At 41.0% G+C, this 20029-nt stretch overlaps 1 protein-coding gene across 1 annotated transcript; it reads left to right on the top strand.

Moving 5' to 3' along the window:
• Positions 1 to 13175: 13175 nt before the first annotated feature.
• LOC109735460 (OVARIAN TUMOR DOMAIN-containing deubiquitinating enzyme 1-like) lies at positions 13176 to 17299 on the top strand. Its single transcript, XM_040397332.3, has 11 exons — positions 13176 to 13372; positions 13463 to 13582; positions 15454 to 15537; positions 15615 to 15668; positions 15772 to 15831; positions 15921 to 16004; positions 16101 to 16217; positions 16313 to 16368; positions 16438 to 16493; positions 16577 to 16683; positions 16921 to 17299. Exons 2-11 carry the CDS (start codon positions 13571 to 13573, stop codon positions 17143 to 17145), a joined length of 855 nt encoding a protein of 284 aa, XP_040253266.1. The 5' UTR covers positions 13176 to 13372; positions 13463 to 13570; the 3' UTR covers positions 17146 to 17299.
• Positions 17300 to 20029: the final 2730 nt, after the last annotated feature.

Below are 20029 nucleotides of genomic sequence, written 5' to 3'. Positions count from 1 at the left end.
TGGTCCGTCTTATGGTAGGTCATGATGACATGCATGTATTAACAAAGTATCAGTACGTGCATCCGTCCCGCCGACGCAAAGTGGGAGGTGGGGCAAGCACCCCAGCAAGGTAGCTACGACCTTAGACTGTCATTATAGATATATCCAAGGGGGCTTTCTGGTTTGCGAGGTAGGTGCCACCAAAGTTGTGCATTGTGTATTTAAACATCACACCCTGTATTCCTACATATATTTGGCCACTTCTAGGTGGTTGTTGACTTCTGGCCCCTCTCATCGATCTTCGATGACGCGCCCAACCGTGGGCCCGCACGGTCAAAGTTGTGCATTGGAAATTTGAACATCACACACCACCCTTTTCATTCATATATATTTGGGCCACATGCTGGTGTGCTTGTATTTTGACCCTCTCTCACGTTTTCTTTGCTGCCAAATGGTGCTATGTATGAAGACTCGGATGACGCTCGGCGTACACGAGTGCACTGGCTTAACCGTGTGCAATGCTAGTGCGCTGTGAAATCACCACGACTGCGCAAGCGCGAGCAAGGGTGGAGGTAGTGGCTTAACCGTGTGCGATGCTAGTGTAGTGTAAAATCACCACATGCGCAAGCTAAAGGCGGGTAGTTTATATAGGATGAATTCCACGTCTACGTATGAAAATTAGGATGAACCATGTGCGATAGATAGCTAGCTAGAAATCTAAAAACAAACTACCCGCCTTGAGCGGATGCAACAAATCAACGGTTCCGCCGCTTTTCCTTATTATCATACATGCATATTCTTATTAGACTGTGTGCGATCTTGGGTGCTCCCGCCCCGCATCAATTTCTTTACCCAAATTTTAGTAGCCGCGGTATTTCGACCATCGCCCCCACTCCTCCACCACCAACCTTATAGTAAAATTCCAGTAGTCGAGGCATTTGAACCGTCGCCCTCCCTCGTCCACCACCATGTCCACCCACCATTACTAAAATTTTCAGTAGCCACGGCGTATCCTCAAACACCACCCCGCCCCTCCTCCACAGCCTCCCCCCCCCCCGCTAGAACCCTAGCTCGCCGCCGCCGCAAACCCCTGCTGGTCTTCCCGTGGCTCCTAGCTTAGATAATAAAGTTCAGGTTACCCAGCGATTCCCATACCGTCGCCCCCCTGAGTTTTTAGATGAGGCATGTGGTGTCCCTCCCCGCCAGATCCACATTCCCTACTCCAGAGAGTCGCAGCCTAAGCCCGACCATGTATCCCGGGGAGCCCGACGATTGTTCAGCCAAAAAGAGGTTTATCATGGCCTCTCCGGCGGACATTGGCAAGGTGGCCGCCGTTCGTCCAGACTTGTCGATCCCGGAGCAACACCTCGCCGCGGAAGCCGGCGAGGATGTTGACTACGTTGCCATGCTGAAGGCTTCACATCAGCGGGCTAGCGTATTACTGTATCTCGGAAAAGCTGGCTACGACATCAAGCTCCTCAACAATGATGGCTTCACACGGGCCATGTCACAGGTTAAGTGGTACATGCCCAACCCCTCTGGTTCAACCGCCATTGATCTCTTTGAAGGCCCTGCTGCTGATCTCCTCCGTCACGCGGTCAAGGATTTGCGGTCCTTGTACGCCATCGAGCCCATTTTGTCATTTCTGAAGGACACGTTCTACAGCGGCGGTTTGGGATCCTCAATTGCCAAGTCAGGTCTCATCGACCACGACCATGAGGAGGGCACCCACAAAGGGTCTTCCAAGGTGAAACAGACCGTCTGCGACATCAGAGAGAGCACCATGGGTCTGTGCTCTTCCAACTGGAAGGATCCCGTCCATGACAAGTGAGGCAACATCCTATCAGCAAATCTTACTTTTTCTAGCTAGCCAACCCATACCCTTTGTTGTAGTAGCTTTTGCCATGCGGTATTTTAACTGTGTCGTGTTTAATTATTCCAGTTATGCAAAAATGTAATGTTCAATAGGGCTATGTGATGTTTAAGTATGAATTGTCCACTTTAGTTTCATGAATGGCTATATTTGGTTGTTTATAGTAAGTAGATGCATTGTTTATCTGTATTTGGTTGTCAGGTTGGTTGCAGTGAGCATTTGTCCAGTTTTCAAGTAGATGCCTTGTTTATCTGTATTTGCTTGTTAGGTTGGTTGCAGTGAGCATTTGTCCAGTTTTCAAGCATATGCCTTGTTTATCTGTATTTTCTTGTTAGGTTGGTTGCACCGAGCCTCTGTCCAGTTTTCAATGGATATATTTGGTTGTTATACTAATCATTTACGCCTTGTTTATTTCAGTCATTCATAATTTTATGTTCATTATGTGCAAGTCGGAACTGTGCAGCTCAATTTCATCAATACCAGTTTGAACGGCTATATTTGGTTCTAGTTATACCTGGTATAGTTAACACATGCCCTTTATTTCAGTTTACACATTTATCCGGTGTGATGTTTAAGCATGACCTACGTTTTATTCATTTTCAACAATACCGGTTTGAATTGCAATATTTGGTGGTTGTTAAGCCTGATGTAGGTAATATTCCCTTCCATTTTATATCCGCTTTAACAGCATACTGAAACCAACACATTCAAGCTATCATTTGGAGATGATGTTGTTTACCTTAGCCATATTTGTTTGATGTTAAGATTGCTGTACTTATCATGCCTTTCCATTACTTATGCAGGACAACAACGGGAGTGGCCAGTATTTTCCGCCGAGGTTAGTTCCATCCATCGGCTTGTACTCCCCCTATTATTCCATAATGTAGTGCATATAGATCTAGGCCGGGACACTTTTTAGCTTCTAATATTAACTTGTTGCTTGTAGGTACATATGTCCTGTGCAAAGATCCACGCATCGACCCTTTTTGCATATGGGGCAATGAGATATTCATGAACCAGCATCAAGTGAGGAAACTGATAAGGATTATTAGCGAAAATATGTGAACGGTGGCAATCAAATTATTTGTTTACGTTGTATCCAACACAACAATGAGATGTAGGATGGTAACTACAAACTCTGTAGCCTTCTCTTTTTACTTGCCCATAATGAGTGGTTAGACAACAATGTCTGAATCTTTCTCGTTTGCAGTGGTTCCCAAAGCAGTTTACTCAAGATTACCCTAGAAAAGTACATGATTGGTGGACACACAATGAAGGTTAAAGTATTTCATCGAGACTACAATGAGCATCGAGAAGTCCTAGTGAAGACAGTGAAGGATGGGCGGGTAGCCATCACAAGAGGTTGGCCTAGAGTCATGCGCGCATTATGCATGGAGGAGGGCACAATATGAGCATTTCGCTTCACCTTCTCCAGCAACCAGAATGACTTTCACCTCTCTCTTTGCAGTCTTTAGTACAACTGTGGTTCATCATTCTTTACTTGGTGATTCTGTAGTTCTTCAGTATATGTACATGCGCATCCAATTATGCATTCGTGCTTGAACCTATATTTGTAATAAACATGGTTTCATATGAAATAAGTGATTGCCTACTTTCAAAATCAAAAGGTGTGATTTTTAAATGTAGGGATTAAATTAGGGAAAAAGTAGGTTCTACAGGCCAATACACTGCACACGGTTTGCAAAAGCAAAACGTCTGCGATAAACATGGAGATCAGACACGTTTCTCAAATCCACTACGTGTGCGATGAATCTCTACCACACACACACGATCAGCCAAGAAAAATGTGTGAGATTAAAATAGCAACACACACTGTTCCTTCTTATTAAATGTTTGCGAAAGTCACCTTATCACACACGCTTGGCAATTACGGACTGTTTATGATGTCGTGTGCATCGTAAATGTTTGCTCATAGAAGAACTCATGCGATAGGCCCTCATCCGACGTGGGTACGACGGATGAATCGTGTGGGATATATTCAAGCTTCGCATACAGTTTTATAGGGATAACTGTATGCACCCTTACATCGAATCACATACGGTTGAGGAAACGTTAATGTGTGTGATTGTCTGCTTATCATACATGTTCTATAATGGTGGACTGTTTGTGATGGGGTGCGGATCATAAATGTTGCACCACGGACGACCGACTGTGATGGTAATGCAGGCACAAACGAGTAGTAAGGATGGAGCGTTTGGGATATGCGAGATATCACAAACAGTTGTCTGAAGACTCGCGTTTGGGATACATGTCGGCAACGCATACTCTTAGTTATGCAAAACGTATGCATTGCTACTCCCTATCCCTGATGATTTCTGGGTCGTGTGGGAAGGACCCCCCTATCGCCCACATTGTCCCGGCGACGGTTTAAAATTCCGTTGCGGAAAGGGGTTAAAACCGTTTTTATAGCAGCTCGTTGTACTAGTGATTTAATTGCTCGGTTAATTCTGGAACTCAATGGTTGGAAGGAGAAATGCTTACCTTAGGAGGTAAAGAGGTTCTAGTTAAGTCTGTTGCTCAAGCTATACGAACATATGCGATGTCCATCTTTAAAATTCCTAAGAAAAAATGGAAAGGAATCACATATGCGGTATCTCGTTTTTGGTGGGGTGATGATGCAACACACAAGAGGCCGCACTGGTTTGCATGGTGGATGATGTGCATCCCAAAGAAGAAAGGTGGCGTGGGTTTTAGAGACATCCACTATTTTAATCTTGCTCTCTTGGCTAAACAGGCTTGGAGGCTCATTGACAACCCAGAATCATATGTGCCTTGACCCTTAAGACAAAATATTTTCCGGATGGGGATCTTATCGATGCAACTTTGAAAAAGAAAGCTTCGTACACATGGCATAGTATATGGCTGGAGTTGAAACACTGATACGTGGACATATTTGGAGAGTTGGTGATGGTGAGAAAATCAAAATATGGGAAGATTCTCGGATCCTGCAGAGCGCATCAAGAAAGGTTATCACCTAGAGGAAATAATCTGCTCACTAGCGTCATCGATCTTATTGATCCATTAAGAGGGAATTCAAATGAACAATTGGTAAAACAAACGTTCTGGAATGTTGATGCTCAAAGGATTATGGTTATGCCTCTTCCACTACATGAAATGATAGATTTTTTGGCGTGGAATTTGACAAATACCGATGTTTTTATAGTGCGTTCGGTCTATCATGCAGAATGTTGGGAGTTCCAATTAGGCCATAAGTTGGAGACTACGTCAGGAGCCTCTAACCCAACAGACACGTGGGACTCACTTTAAAACTTAACATGTCCAGTCAAGATTAAAATCTTCATTTGGAGGGCGCTCCATAGTGCTATTCCCCGTTGTGCTATTTTGGCAAACAAACATTTGAAGATAAACCCGATCGAGCTGCCCTACCTGTAACTTGGGCCCGAATATCTTAAGACACCTACTGTTTTAATGCAAGGTGGTTGTGGAGGTTTGGAAGCTCCTTGGCATCGATGAGATCATAAAAAAGGCGTTGCTAGGTGACATGGCAGGTGAAGTGATTTTGGAGCATCTGTTGTGCCTTCCAGAGAAAGATGTCCAAGTGCTTGGTCAACCAAAGTTGAAAGAAATGGTGGCAACAGCGGCCTGGTACTTGTGGTATGAGCGTCGTAAGTTGGTACACGGAGAAGAAACACAAACCGTTGCCCAAAATTATATGGCAGTGAGATGTTTAGCCGCTAACTATATTATCTCATATAGTCCTAAGCCCAAAGTGAGATCAGACATTTGGTTGAAACCAAGATATGGCTACGTTAAGGTAAACATTGATGCGCGTTTTGATGTGGACACGCTTGAGGGGACGATTGGAGCAGTCATCCAAGACCATCATGGAAAGTTCATTACAGCTGCAAATGAAATTTTTGATCTTTGCTTTGACTCATTCACGACGGAGGCAGTTGCAGTGAAGTTTGGAATGAACCTGGCACGTACAGTTGGATGCAGTAAGATCAAGGTCAACTATGATAGTGTGGAGGTTGTTGCTGCCCTAATCAATGGTTACTCTTCTTCAATAGCTTCTTCTATCTTTGATGACTGTTATTCCATGTCGCTTGATTTTATTCATGTCATCTATGATCATTGTAATAGAGAAATAAATCAAGTAGCTCATGAACTGGCTAGGATACCTTGATTATCTCTTCCAAATATCTGGATGGACACCGCCCCAGATGTGGTTATTCCTCTATTTTAAGCGATGTTACGATCCTTATGAATGAATAAAGGAGGAGATAATTGTAAAAAAAATCGAGATTCAAAAATCCAAATATATCAGTAAATTTTGAAAATTTGTTCAAAAATCACAAAATGCTCGGTTGATTAAAAAATGTTCTTGATTTTAAAAAATTGTTCGCATATTCAGAAGAAATATTCATGATTTTGGAAAAAACCTTTGGGAAATCAAAAAAATGTTCGCACATTAAAAAAATGTTCATGAATTTCGAAACAATGTTCACAAAATCAAATAAACGACCAGGAATTACAAATAAATGAGTGAACTGAGTTCACTCATTTTTTTCAGGAATCCGAAAAATGTGCATGAATTTCAAAAACATATTTATGATTTTTTAAAAATGTCCGCTGATTCTAAGAATGTCCATGAGTTTCAAAATTCTCATAAAATTTTAAATAATCACAAACTTATAAAAAAATCAGTAAATGTTCACAATTTAGAAAAATGGATGTTCACGAATTTCAATAATGTTCATAATTCACAAATCTGTATAAAATGTTCACGAGTTTGAAAAATGTTGAAAAATTTGTAAGAAAATGTTCACAAATTCAAGAAATTTCATGATTTTGAAAAATGTTCACAAACTTGAAAGATGTTCGAGAAAAGGAAAAAAATAAATAAAGAAAGAAAATAAATATTATAAACTAAAATTAAAATAAAATAAAAGTAAAGAAATAAAAACTGAAAGGAAAACAAAAACCCGGTTCAGAGAAGGTCCTAGAACCATCCCAAAACAAGTGGTGATAAAACACTATGTTGTGTCGGCGCAAGCACGATCTGGCGCTATAGGGGGTACGCGCGATGTCGCCTGCAGGCGACCTATTCGCCAAATAGGGATCGCCTCTCTCGCTTGCTATAAACAAGACAGAGTGCAAGCCTAGGAGGTCCTATTGGACGCATTATCCGTCAACTAGCGACCCCGACGCACAGGCGCGCGCCCCTACTGGGCCGGCCCATTGTAGCCAGCAGCGCACGCAGCGAATGGCGTACTGCAGCGAACCGCGCACTGTAGAGACTATGTAGAACAGGAAAAAATTGAAAATTCGAAATAGAAATTTAATACCGGAAACATTTTTTGAATTTGTGAATGAAATCTGAAAAACAGGAACATTTTTTGAAATTAGCAAATAAAATTTGAAAATAAACTTGAAAAGAAAAAAAGGAAAACAAAAAAGAAAGAAACAAAAAAAAAGAAAAATAAGAGAAATAGAAAAAAGGAAAACGAAAAATAAACTGAAAAAGAAAAAGCCGGTTCAGGAACCTTCTAGATGGTTCCCAGAATCGAACAAAAAAACGGCTAGAAACATCATCGAAGGTTCCCAAAAACAGGTGTCTGCTGAAATGCTAAAACGGGCCGGCCCACTCGGTCGCTCGCTCGCACCTCCTCCTCTGTGCGAAGCGTCCGAAGCGTCGACAGCTTGCCGCGCGCAGGCGTCAAACAACTGTTCCTTCGCTGAAGGAAGGTGGTAATGGGACGGCCCATACGCATAAGCTCATCAAAGCTAGTATTTTTTCCCCTTGTTTATGCGTTTTATTGGAACTTCCTGGATATTCTTTATGATGATAAAATAAAGTATAAATTCATATTTTAAAAATATACTATATTTTAAACACTAAAGAAATATCAATATATACGCTCAAGTTTTTTAATACACATTGAACATTTTGGAAAATATGTTAAACAAATATTGGAAACACATAGAACATTTTGTTTTGATATACATTGAACAAATTTCGGATGCACATTGAACATTTTGCAAAAATATGTTGAACGGAACAAATTTTGTAAAACACATTAAACATTTCTGTAGATATACATTGAACAAATGTCGGATACACATTGAACATTTTGCAAAGATATGTTGAACAAATTCTTAAATATACGCTGAAATTTTTGTTAATGCATGGTCAACTTTGTACATAAATACAAAATGAACTTTCTATAATACACAAAAAAATTGGAAGAAAAAGGAAAAAAATAGAAAAGGAAAAAAAGGAAAAGAAAAGAAATAGAAACTGAAACAGAAAAAACAAAAAAACAAAAAGGAAGAAGAAGCAGCCTTGCGACGTGGGCCGGCCCAAGCTGGGGCGTCGGGAAGATGAGCTTCAGCGAAGCTGAGTCGTTTTGACGCCTACGTGCATCAAATAGAGATTGTGGAAAATCCTACTCGCCGCTCGTTGCAGCAAAATGTCGGGCTACCGCACAGGGCATGGCAGCGGGCGACAAACCTGGGCCGGCCCACTTATACATAATGCGTCCAACCGGTTTTGGGAACCTTCTAGAAGGTTTCCTGAACCGGGTTTTTTTTCTGTATCGTTTTTTTCTGGTTCTTTTTCGGCTTTCTATTGTATTTCCATTTCTCTTTTTTCGTTCCTTTTTTACGTTTTTTGTTTCATTTTCTTTCTCAAGTTTATTTTTCTTTCTCAGAACTTGTTTGCAATTTTACAAAATGTTTACGATTTTCTTTTTTATTTCTTTTCCTTTTCTTCTATTTTTTTTAGAAAAATAAAAAAAATTAGTTTTTGTTCGTGTTTTCACAAAATGTTCAGTTTTTTAAAAAATGTTCTCAAAATTCAAAATTTGTTCTCGTTACACAAAAAAGTACAAAACTTTTGAAATTTGGAAAATGTACCGAATTTCAAAAAAAAATTCACATATTAAAAAAATTCACGCTTTCAAATTTGTTTGGGATTTTTCAAAATTGTTCTCCGTTTTAAAATATGTTCTCAAAATTCAAGAAATGTTCGTACTTTAAAAAATTGTTCACGCTTCGAAATTTCTACAGGATTTTTTGAAAATGTTCTCTGTTTCAAAATTTGTTCTCAAGATTCAAAAAATGTTTGGGAATTGAAGAAAATGTTCTAGCTTTCCTATTTTGTTCAAAAATTCAATAATAGTTCATGTTTTTTAATTTTGTTCACAAATTCAAAAAATGTTCTGGAAGTTTTAAAAAGTAAACATTTTTATTTTTTGTTCACAAATTCAAGAAATGTTCCCCTTTTTCAAATTTCTTCACGTCATCAAAATGTTCCTGTTTTACAAAATTTGGATGAAAATTCGAAAAATGTTTTTATTTTGAATTTTTTTTCATAATTTCCAAAAATTCAGTTTTAGGAGGTCATCGATTCGACCCAATAAATGGCCTGTAGTTTTTAGGATTTTTTGCGAAATAATGTTTAACATTAGTCTCTGTCGTATATGTCTTTAACTGTCTGCTGCTAGTTGAACATGAGATGGTCATCGTCGCAGTGGTTTGCACAGCAGGCGAATTGGTGCGAAGTCGCGTGTTCGAGTTACAGCGCTAGGGCGATTTTCCTTTTTGAGATTTTTTCATCTCGGGAACGTGCCGTCGCGTGCCACTGTAAATGGGCCGGCCCACGCTAGCCGCTCCTGTGCGAAGCCGCAGCGAGCGGCCTATAGGAGCTCCCGGATTTTATTGCAAGCCTTGCGTGGAGAAATACAGATACAAACATTTGAAACTGTTGACCAAGCATTTGAAAAATGCTTAATGTGTGTACTCTCTCCTTCCATCTATATAGGGTCAAATGCGTTTTTCGAGGCTAACTTTGACCAAATGTTAGAGCAATAATATATGACAAGCAAGTTACGCAAAGCATACTGTCAAATTCGTATATGTAAGAAGCTTTCAATGATATAATTTTGACATTATACATCTCATATACTATTAATCTTATCAATAGTCAAAGACGGTCTTGAGAAACGCATTAGGCCCTATATAGATGGAAGGAGGAAGTAGATAAAATGGTTATCATGTATACGAAAAATGTATAAAAAATTGATCATGTATATGGAAAATGTAAATCAAGCATTTGAAAAACATTTGAAAAGTATTTGGAAAATCTTAATCAAGCATTTGAAAAAAGTTAAATGTGTATGGAAAAAAAGTCGACCATGTACTAGAAAAATGATGAATTTTTTATCATGTATATAAAAAATGTTAATCAAGCTTAAAAAATGTTGAATAAGTATTTGAAAAAAGTTAATCAAGAATTTGGAAAATGTTCAATATGTATAGAAAAAATGTTGACCATGTATTAAAAAAATTATGAAATTTGTTTACCTTGTATATAAAAATGTTAATCAAGCATTTGCAAAAATGTTGAACAAGTATTTAAAAAATGTTAGTCAAGCATTTGATTTTTTTTAAATGTGTATAGAAAATATGTTGACCATGATTTATAAAATGACGAACTTTCTATCATGTACATAAAAATGTTAATCAAGCATAAAAAAATGTTGAAGAAGTATTTAAAAATGTTGATCAAACATTTGGAAAATATTTAATTAGATAAATGCCACTACAATTCTACCAATTCAGAGAAATGCCACTTCAACTTTGCATCATCCTTGTGGATGCCATAATGTAAAATTTCTGTCTAAAATACCCATGTCTTCCTCCTTGTCTTCTTCTTCCTTCATCCATCCTCCTCTCACCCGAAGTAGCAATAGCCCACATCTCCCCTATCGTTTCAAAAGCAGCAGCTACAGCTTATGGTGAGGCCTCTTCGACGACTCCCTCCCCCGATCTCCGTCCGACATATCCATCCCGCGTTCTCCCTCGGGCATCTCCTTCCAGCGCGTCCTTCATGTGGCCCACCTGTCTCCCGCCAGTAGCGCGTCCTGCATCGCCATCCTCACCATGTCCTTGGCTCCCCGCAGCAGCGCCGCCGGCCACCGCAGATGTCTAGGTAACCACATCACCCGGAGAGGCATAATCCATCGGATTCAATGATTTGGGAGAAGATCAAAAGACATGCCAGATCGCTGCAGCTAGCCCCTGCTCCCCGCCAAATCAGTAGCCACACAACATAAATTGTGCACGTAGCACACATCAGCAGCAAAATACAATGTGTCGGGGCATGCAGCAACAACATGAATGGTGGCATCTCCGATGAGTTTTTGGGGCTCCTGTATGTGGCGGTGTATGTTGTTCTCCCCCCATGTCTCTCTCTTCTGGCTGTTGGCGAGCAAGGGCTGAATGGCGAGCAGAAAGCATGGTGGGTCGATGCAGGGGTGTAGATGTGTGCGAGTTGTGGGGTGCGGCTGCGTGGCGTCCTGCTGTCAGGCGGGCCAACAAATCCAATGTAGCAAGGCAGCCATGGCAGCACCTACGCAGAGAGAGGGGGGGGGGATTGGTCCGCGCCATGGGTGATTTAAAGAAACAAGAGGAGATGAGGACATAGTGGACGAAGGAAGAAGAGGACAAGGAGGAAGACAGGGTTATTTAATTTAGTCAGAAATTTTAATCTATAAGGGTGATGCAAAGTTGCAGTGCATTTTTCAAAAAAGGGAAGATACAATGGCATTTCTCTGATCGGTAGAATTGCGGTGGCATTTATCTAATTAACCCTTTGGAAAATCTTAGATGTGTATAGAAAATAGCTTGACCATGTATTATAAAAATGTTAAACTTGTATTTGAAAATGTTAATCAACAATTTCTTAAAAAATGTTAAATATGCATTAAAAATGTTGACCATGTATAAAAAATATTAATCTTTTATTTAAATTTTTTATCTTGTGTATTAGAAAAATGTTCTTGACGAACATGAAAAGTGTAGAATGAAAACCAAAAGAAACAAAAAACACACCAAAAAAATGAAAACCAAAAAATTAACAAAAAATGCAATTTTTTTAAAATAAAACAAAATAAACAAGTGCAAAAAGTATGGAAAATAGTGAAAAGTGATAAATAAAGAAAACCAAAGAAAAACAATAGAAAAAAATGAAATGAAAAGAAATCAGAGGAGAAGTGAAAGAAAATAGGTGAAAAACAAAGAGAAAATGAAAAAGAAAGAAAAAGCAGTGAAACCGAAAAGACGGGAAGAGAAGTATTAAGAAACCGAGAAACTAGTGCGAAAACAGAAAAGTTGAAAAAAAATCTAGCAAAACCAGCGAAGGAAGCTCAGCCAGCCCAACGAATGAGCAAACGAAGCGCGGCGAGCAATCGCGAGCGAAAAAAAAAACTAGGCCGACCCGATAACTTCGTGGCAGAGGAAAGATCTTCAGGGAGACAGAAGAGTCTCGCTTAAAGCGAGAAATAGTCGTCGCGCTCCCCTTGTCACCCTGACAAAATCTAAGTTGTCTTCCTGTTCGAGGATGGTTCGTGGGATCGTCATTAACGTTGGAGGGACTCCAAGTACGGTCTACACTGACTCATCTTTTTCCGCTGCACTCCGGGAGTCGGCAACGATCGTTGATCACAATCCATTATGCATCTTCATATTGCTTCTGGGTGACCGTATAGGGCAGAATTTTTTATTTTCTACTATGTTTTTCAACAGGTCTGCGTGGCAGAGCCAGGAGGTTGGCCTGATGAGGTGACAACGCAATGATGCCAGGCCAGAATCTGCGAGGCCATAATGTCAGAGCCCCTATGCAGCCAACGTGACAGAGCAAGTCGCCTGTTAAAAATATGTTCATGTTTTGTTTTTCATTATTTTTTCACAAGTTAAAAATATGTTCATGTTTCCAAAAATGTTTGAGAATTTTAGAAAATGTTCGTGCTTTGAAAACATTGTTCGGAATTTCAAAATTTTGTTTCATTGTAAAAAAAATCACATCGTCATTTTTCTAAAAACGTTCGAGAATTTCAAAAAAAAATTGTGTTTTCAGGAATTCTCCCTGTCTCTTAAAAAAGTTGTCGTTTTCGAAATGTTCTCATTTTTGCTAAAGCTGATTTTATTTTTCTCATAAAAAATCGAATGAAAAATTTCGATGATACTTCAAGAAAGCGAACGATTTTGATTTTTGAAAACCGGTGGTACAGTAAGCGTGCAGGCCGCTAGAATGAATCGTTGCTTCAGAACGGACCCAAATCGACCCGTTGGTACAGTCCTTTGTAAATGGGCCGGCCCAGCCGTTGGTGCGTTGGGGCTCTCTGTTGGGAGAGCGTCATATAGGGCCTCCCCTTGCCACCCTCGCAAAATCTCGCGCTGTCTTCCCGTTCACCTACCTTCCCGTCCCCTTGCCCTTTCCGTTTCCCGCCTCCCCCAACCGCATAGAATGGCCGGCTCCGGCGGCTCTCCCGACGCCGACGATCCCAATTGCGGCGGAGCTGGGGCTGAGCCCTCCAGGACTCCTCAAGAATCCGACGACCTCTACTCCGCGCCCGCCTCCCCTCTCAGCACTCGCCCGTCCGGTCAGCCCCCGGGGACTTCGGTCGTCGCCAACGAGGGCTCCGCCTCGTCCTCCGCCTGGCGATCTGATGACGACGACGAGCCCACAGACAGGTACAAGCACCCCGCCTCCGTTTCCTTCCTCTTGGGACCGTCGAGCAGAACCATGGGAGCGTCATCCTCCTCGTCCTTCTCCTCGGACAGCTGGATCGGCAGCGACCGTACGTGCGGCGGCGCCTCGACCTCCAGCTCTCTGGACGCCTCCAACTACAGGGATCTCTACAGGGATCCACCCTCTGAGACTCTGAGTGGATGTATAATCAGGTATTGCAAGAAATCCAATGCGTTCTTGATTTGGGAATTTGCAAGAAACCTAGTACGTTCTCGATTTGGGAATCATTTCTGTGGATGTTTTGACCAAGAAAGATTGATCTTGGACTTGTGTGTTTGAATCTTTGATTATGGTTGCAATTTTAACAGTGCACAGGCTTGGAAAGATTCACGAATGTAGGTTCTTGTAGGTGTCCATGCTTAGAAAGATTCGTCAATTTGGATTTTCTGCATCGTCTTATACTTGTCTAATACCCTGCAAATATACAACCTACTATCTCTTAGATAACAAAAAGAAATGTGAGAGTTGATAGCATATATTATGCTTTCCCTACTTTCTTGCTAACTCTGTTGGGGATGCCAATGATTTACATGGTCGGTCTTATGCAAGGCTTGTAAAATCATAGCACTGTTAAAGTCCTATATGATTGCCTCTTTCAGACGTAAGCTGGAAAATAAATTAAAATTTACTCCCTCCATCCCAAATATAATATCGTTTTCCAAGCTATATTGTGGGACGGAGGGAGTATATCTTGCTTCTGCACCTCTTTATATTCCATATTGAAATGTCCCACACAAAAAATTCCATATTGAAATTTGCGTGCTTCTGTGTGTGGAGTTGTGTTATTGATGAAAAGTTTTGGCTTTGCTCGAGCAAACCCATGACTTCTATCTTTGCATACTTTTTCTTGGACGTGTACATAGCCCGGGCCGTCTTTAGAGTGTAGCATTGTACTATGCTAAATGACATTTGTTCATAGTCACTTCTTATGGATTTCACATTTAGCAGTCCATGTTATCTTTTGGCTTTATATGAAATTTAGCATTATAAATTAGCCAAATGTAGAAAAATAGAATATTGGCATAGATAGGCAGCAACAGAAACATGAATAGTCTGCACCCTTTTCTTTTCAAAAAGGGTGCAATTCCCCGGCCCTATGAAAATGTCTGTACCTGTGAAGGTCTAGCTGAGAATTTTGTTTGTCACAAATCTTGCTAATTTAAATGTCAGATATTTATTATCCAACATTTTTAGAATTCCGTATAAACTTAATTTGAACCGTACCACCAATTTCTTTGTTAAATATTACATTTGTTGCCAGTTATGCAATGGCTACTTTTTTTGTTGCATTTTTACAAAGCCGATGTTTACAATCGATCTTAGGTATCAATAACAGATACTGTTATCAGATAAGCTACTCTACAATGGTTTGCTTACTTTCTTCATGAACCCTCTTCTATGCTTGAAATACTTAGTGCTCTTGAAGTCCCATATGCTTGGCTCTTTCAGGTATAAGGTGAAATTTTTTGTTGGCTGTATAAAATTCACCATCTCGTAGATGTCAAAACAAAATGTGAGTCCACACCAGATATTATAAGTTCAGCTATGCTTGGTGGTTTCTGTAATTTCTTGCTTAGTCCATTGGGGATGTCAATGGTGCTTCTTCATTTACATGACCAGTCTTCTTTGCTTCAACTTCAAGGCTTGTAAAATCTTAGGGCTGTTAAAGTCCCACATGATCGCCTCTTTCAGGCATAAGGTGGAAAAAAATTAAAAAAATTGTCTTGCTTCTGCACCCCAGTATATTCCATATTGAAATGTGTGTACTTCTATCTGTCGAGTTGTGTGTTATTAATGAATAGTTTCGCTTTGCTCAAACATAAGTTTGTAGCACACCAATATTTACAGTTCTTTGCTTTCTCAAGTTTCCGCTTTTCTTATAGAAGTGTTGGGTCTCCTACAGCCAAGGCCGCAATTGTAAACAGTGACTACAATCCGAACTCAGATTGAAACTAGGCATCCTGCAAACTGTTCACAATTCTTCTGTAAATAAAACAAAAGTTTACGTTTGTTTTGTTTTCAGATTCTGGAAGCTCCTTTTTGGAGTCACGAGGCATCTGATGCTGTGAGGGCTTCTTGGAGAGACGAGTACGAAGCTTGTGATGATGTAAGGATTGCTTTTAAAATGCTTAGTTTAATTAACTATGCTTCAACACTCATTTCTTAACCTCTTTGCACCTTCAGTTTTCTATGGTTTTGCAGACATCACAAAATGGCTGCAGAAAAATTCTTCAAAAGGTTAACTTCAATAGGAAATTCTCTAATTTTATCATTGAGGCTAGAGATGTCAATTTGGTAAAATTGCGTTGGTTTAACTAATTGAATTCTTGTTTTGGTGCAGGAACCTTTATCATCTCTACCGCATGAGTTTGAAAACGAAATTATGAAAGATAAGGCCAAAGTAATATGACTTGTGAGCTGTTATATTTCTACTTGATTTGTGTCCTCACTTGTTTGCTATGTTCTCATCTATTGTGTGCGATTCTGCAGAAGCTTTTGGCTAATTACTCTGAATATCGGAAGGTACCTGGAGATGGGAGTTGCTTTTACAGATCGTTCATATACTCATACCTGGTACATTAGCATCCTGTTGCTAAATTTCTTCCAGTTCTGCACCTTAAAGTTCCTTGGTGCTTGGTGATGATTACATGTTGTCCCTTGGGTCTATAGGAGCAGCTTGTGAAAGTATCTCATGAGGAGGAGCTACGTTTACTTGGTGCACTTGAACCAATGTGGGAGAAATTCCAAAGGCTTCATTTGCCTGGTTCATATTCAGATCTTCATGATGTAAGGCTTCCTGCATTGTTTCATCCACCAATTTTTTAGTTTTGAACCGCTAAGTGCACTTAAGTTATATATTAATAATATTGTAATTCGTCCAGGCTTTTGTGGGCTTTATACTGGAATGCATGGAACAAAAACAAAAACTGTCAGTAAGGTGGGTTTGCATTAATATTTTTGCAACAATAAACTGTGTTGCGTACTTATGTTATAAATTTTGTTGCAGTGGCTATCAAGAGTGGCTTTTCCAGGAGAGTCAAAATGAGCAGAAGTTTGCGAACAGTGAGAATATACAACAATTTTCTTAGTTATCTTGCCAACTTACTCTAATTTTCTGACTCCAACTATTTTTGTTTTGTGTTTAGTACTTTTGTATCTTCGACTTGTGACAGCTATTGAGATATGCACTGAGGTTGAAACTTTTAAGTCATACATAACCGAACTTGGTCAAGGAATGCCTGATGCAATAGGGGTGAGTATTTCCTTTAGATGGTGCAGTAATCTTCTATGCATAATTGAGTGTCATATGTACATTAGAAGCAAATGGTATTGCCTTTCTTGTCTGCTAGTTATGATCTGTCTGTGTGATGGAACTGCATAGTAGGAGCAAAATTTCATCATAATACTTGTACCAGCAACTGGAATTTTATGTAAAAGAAATTATGTGAAATCCTCACTATCAGATGCCTTATGTGTTTTTGAATTGCAGTACTGCCTGGAGGAGGTTCTCCCAGTGGAGGAAGATGCACAACAAGTGAATCTCACTGCGCTCACCAATGTCCTACAGGTGCCACTTCGAGTTGTTAACATTGACGTTTCACCGATTGAGGAGCCTAACATCCACATCATCTACGAGTCACCAGATTCCTCGGTTCCTACTGTGACACTACTGTATAGACCAGGGCATTATGATATCATCTACGAGAAGTCATAGCTGTAGACTGTAGTAACAGATATCATATGACATGTCACGGGAGAGTTGCTGGCCGCGTTGCGATATACTGTACTCTTGTTGTGTACATCAGCTGCACATATGCACTATTACTGTTTTCCTTCCTTATATATGTGGGGTGAAGAACTACAGGAAATTGCATTGTGACCTCTTTCCAAAATGCCACTGTTTTTTGGCTAATCTCTAAAAATATCACTAGAATATGACCTCTTTCCAAAATGCCACTCAGTTCTCTAATATTCCCAAAAAGCAGTTCCATTTGTTCTCAGCACATTTTGCTAGTCAACTCTGGACCTGGATCCATGATCCATGGGTTGTTTGAACCAATTATGTTAGTCTGATCCTTGCAGGAAACTAATTATGTCAGTCTGATGCCGTTATGATGTGATAATTCTGCTTTGTATGCTATTTAATCGTTGTTGAAATTTATGTATTATATTTAGGCAAATTGCTGAAAAAACTTCTGCTGGAAACAAGTACTGCTTCATTTTTCTTCTTATGGTGGGGGTGAAGAGGTGAACAAGTGATGGCAAAGCGTATGTTCGGTTGATGATAGGTATAAATTTTGTGGAGGGGCGGCTGTGAAAGGGCGATTCCCCCTTTTCCATTGAAGTAGGGAAGGGGGTGATTGATCTTTTTTTGAATCAGGCCTTACTGACCAAGTGGTGGTATAAGCTTCATTGCGGATGAAAAGAAGTCCTTGTGATCACCCTCAAAAAAAGACTAACCATCATTCAACATAAAAAAGAACCATTCAACATATCTCAACAAAAAAAAAGCTAATCGCTGAACATATCCTCGTCCCACGTGGTGCTCCGCCTCTCCCTGAGCCTCTTCAGATACACGGCCATAAACCTCCAAATGAACTCATCATGCCCGCGACAGAAGGCGGACAGCTCCTTGACGCCATGGCATGCCAGGGCTTGGGCTTCAACGTGCCGGGACAGAGCGGCCAGAGCCCTGATGTACATCACGTACGCATGGGGATCCATGGGAAAGGTCGCGAGGAGCGCCTCGGCGCGGACGCGCTCCGCCCCGCCGCCATTGTTGATCTCGAACTCCAAGTAATCCCACCAGCCGTCCTTGTACCCGAGGAAGCCGCAGCCCTGGGCCTGCGCCCACCGCTGGCTGTCGACGTCGCCGAACTCGTGCTCCCTCCAGAACCAGCCCCACATGTGCATCTCTCCATCGGGAAGTGCAGCGAGAAGTCGCTCGTAGATGGCGCGGGCGGCCTCGATTCCGCCGCCCTCCTCCAGCTCGAACTTGACGAAGCGGAGCCACAGCTCGCCGTTCCTCGGGTCGGCCGCCGTGCCAGACTCGAATTCCGCTCGCTTCGCCTCAGCGGACATCGCTGTGATCGCTTGATCAGCCATTGGTTTGGTGTGTCTCGTCTAGTCGATCGGTTGTCGAGCCTTTTTTTTTGAACGAAAGGTGTTGCCCCCCCTGCCCCAATTTTATAGATTGAAGCAGAACAAAGCAGTCACAAACCAGTTTTCGAGCCTAAGCAAGGAAATAAAACTACCCTCCAAGAGACTACGCTACCTAGAGCTCGAGAGCAGAAGTTCTCTCCAACACAGCAGGAATGAAATCTAGGTATTATTATTACAGAGCCACAGCGGAAAGAAAAGGAACAGTAACAGCTTCTACTCTTTCCACCTCATGTGCCCCTCCCGCACCTTACTTCCAGGCAATCCGCATCAGTTCTCCACGTCGCTTGTCCAACAGGAGGATGCATCTTTGTAGCAGGGTTGCTTGAGCATCGTCGCAGAGAACCTTCCACTGGTGCAAATAACAACTTAGTTTTGCAAGAATGCAGTTCATGTTTCTCCATTTCTGCCCCTGAAAACAAAATTTGTTTCTTAGTCTCCACAAGCTCCACAAGGAAGCAGCTATAACCATGTTTAGCACATGCTTCTTTTTATGCACTCGCCAGAAAGCAAAAATGTTTTCAAAGCTAGTTATTCTATCAATCTCAAAGAAATCAGATAGAAAGCCCCACACATGTTGGGCCACCACACAATCGAACATCAAATGCTGAACAGTTTCAAATTCAGCACAGAAGAGACAAGAAGGATCCTCCACCTCTCTCCTTTTAGCAAGATTATCCCTAGTTAGGATTTTGTTGTAAGCACACAGCCACAAGAACACATGTATTTTCTGAGGGCACATAATTTTTCAAAGGTCATCTTTGATAGCAGAAGCTATCCCCCCAAAATTGATGCTTTTGTAGAAAGATTTTACAGAATATAAGCCATTAGATTCCAAAGACCAACTTGGCATATCAGCTTCAGCTGACAGAGGACACTGCTGAACAACCCCCAACAGTAGTTTCCATCTATCCAAGCCACCTTGGTCAACGCATCTCCTAAAAGTTAACTTAAGGTCACGCCCGTCCCACACCTGAGCTACAGTACACTCCGTTTGGTTACAAATGCAATATAGATCCCAGAATTGTACCTTCAGGGAACAATCCCCAACCCAGGTATCGTGCCAAAAGCTAATTAGCTCACCATTACCTAATCTCCATCTGTAAAAATTCTTAGCAGCAGCTAAAGCCCAGGTGATGCTCTTCCAGAAGGTAGAACCACCATCACCTTTTGCCCATAGGAGGTTAGGAGCGTTTACTCTATATTTATAACAGATGATCTTTTTCCAATCTGAATCAGAATCATCAAAGAACCTTTTCCCCCAAGAAGCTAGTAAGGCCATATTATACTCTTTGATGTTGGGTATCCCCAAACCTCCATACTCTTTCCTCCTAGTAACAAATCCCCAGTTAGCTAGGTGATACTTGTGTGGGTCCCCAACATTTCCCCAAAAGAAGTGAGCCATTTGGGAGTTGATGGCATTAATTGCCCACTTAGGA

The sequence above is a fragment of the Aegilops tauschii genome, chromosome 7 (assembly GCF_002575655.3).
Source record: "Aegilops tauschii subsp. strangulata cultivar AL8/78 chromosome 7, Aet v6.0, whole genome shotgun sequence".
Lineage (NCBI taxonomy): Eukaryota > Viridiplantae > Streptophyta > Magnoliopsida > Poales > Poaceae > Aegilops > Aegilops tauschii.
Note: the sequence above shows the minus strand (reverse complement) of the source record. Positions and strands in the feature narration are given on the sequence as shown.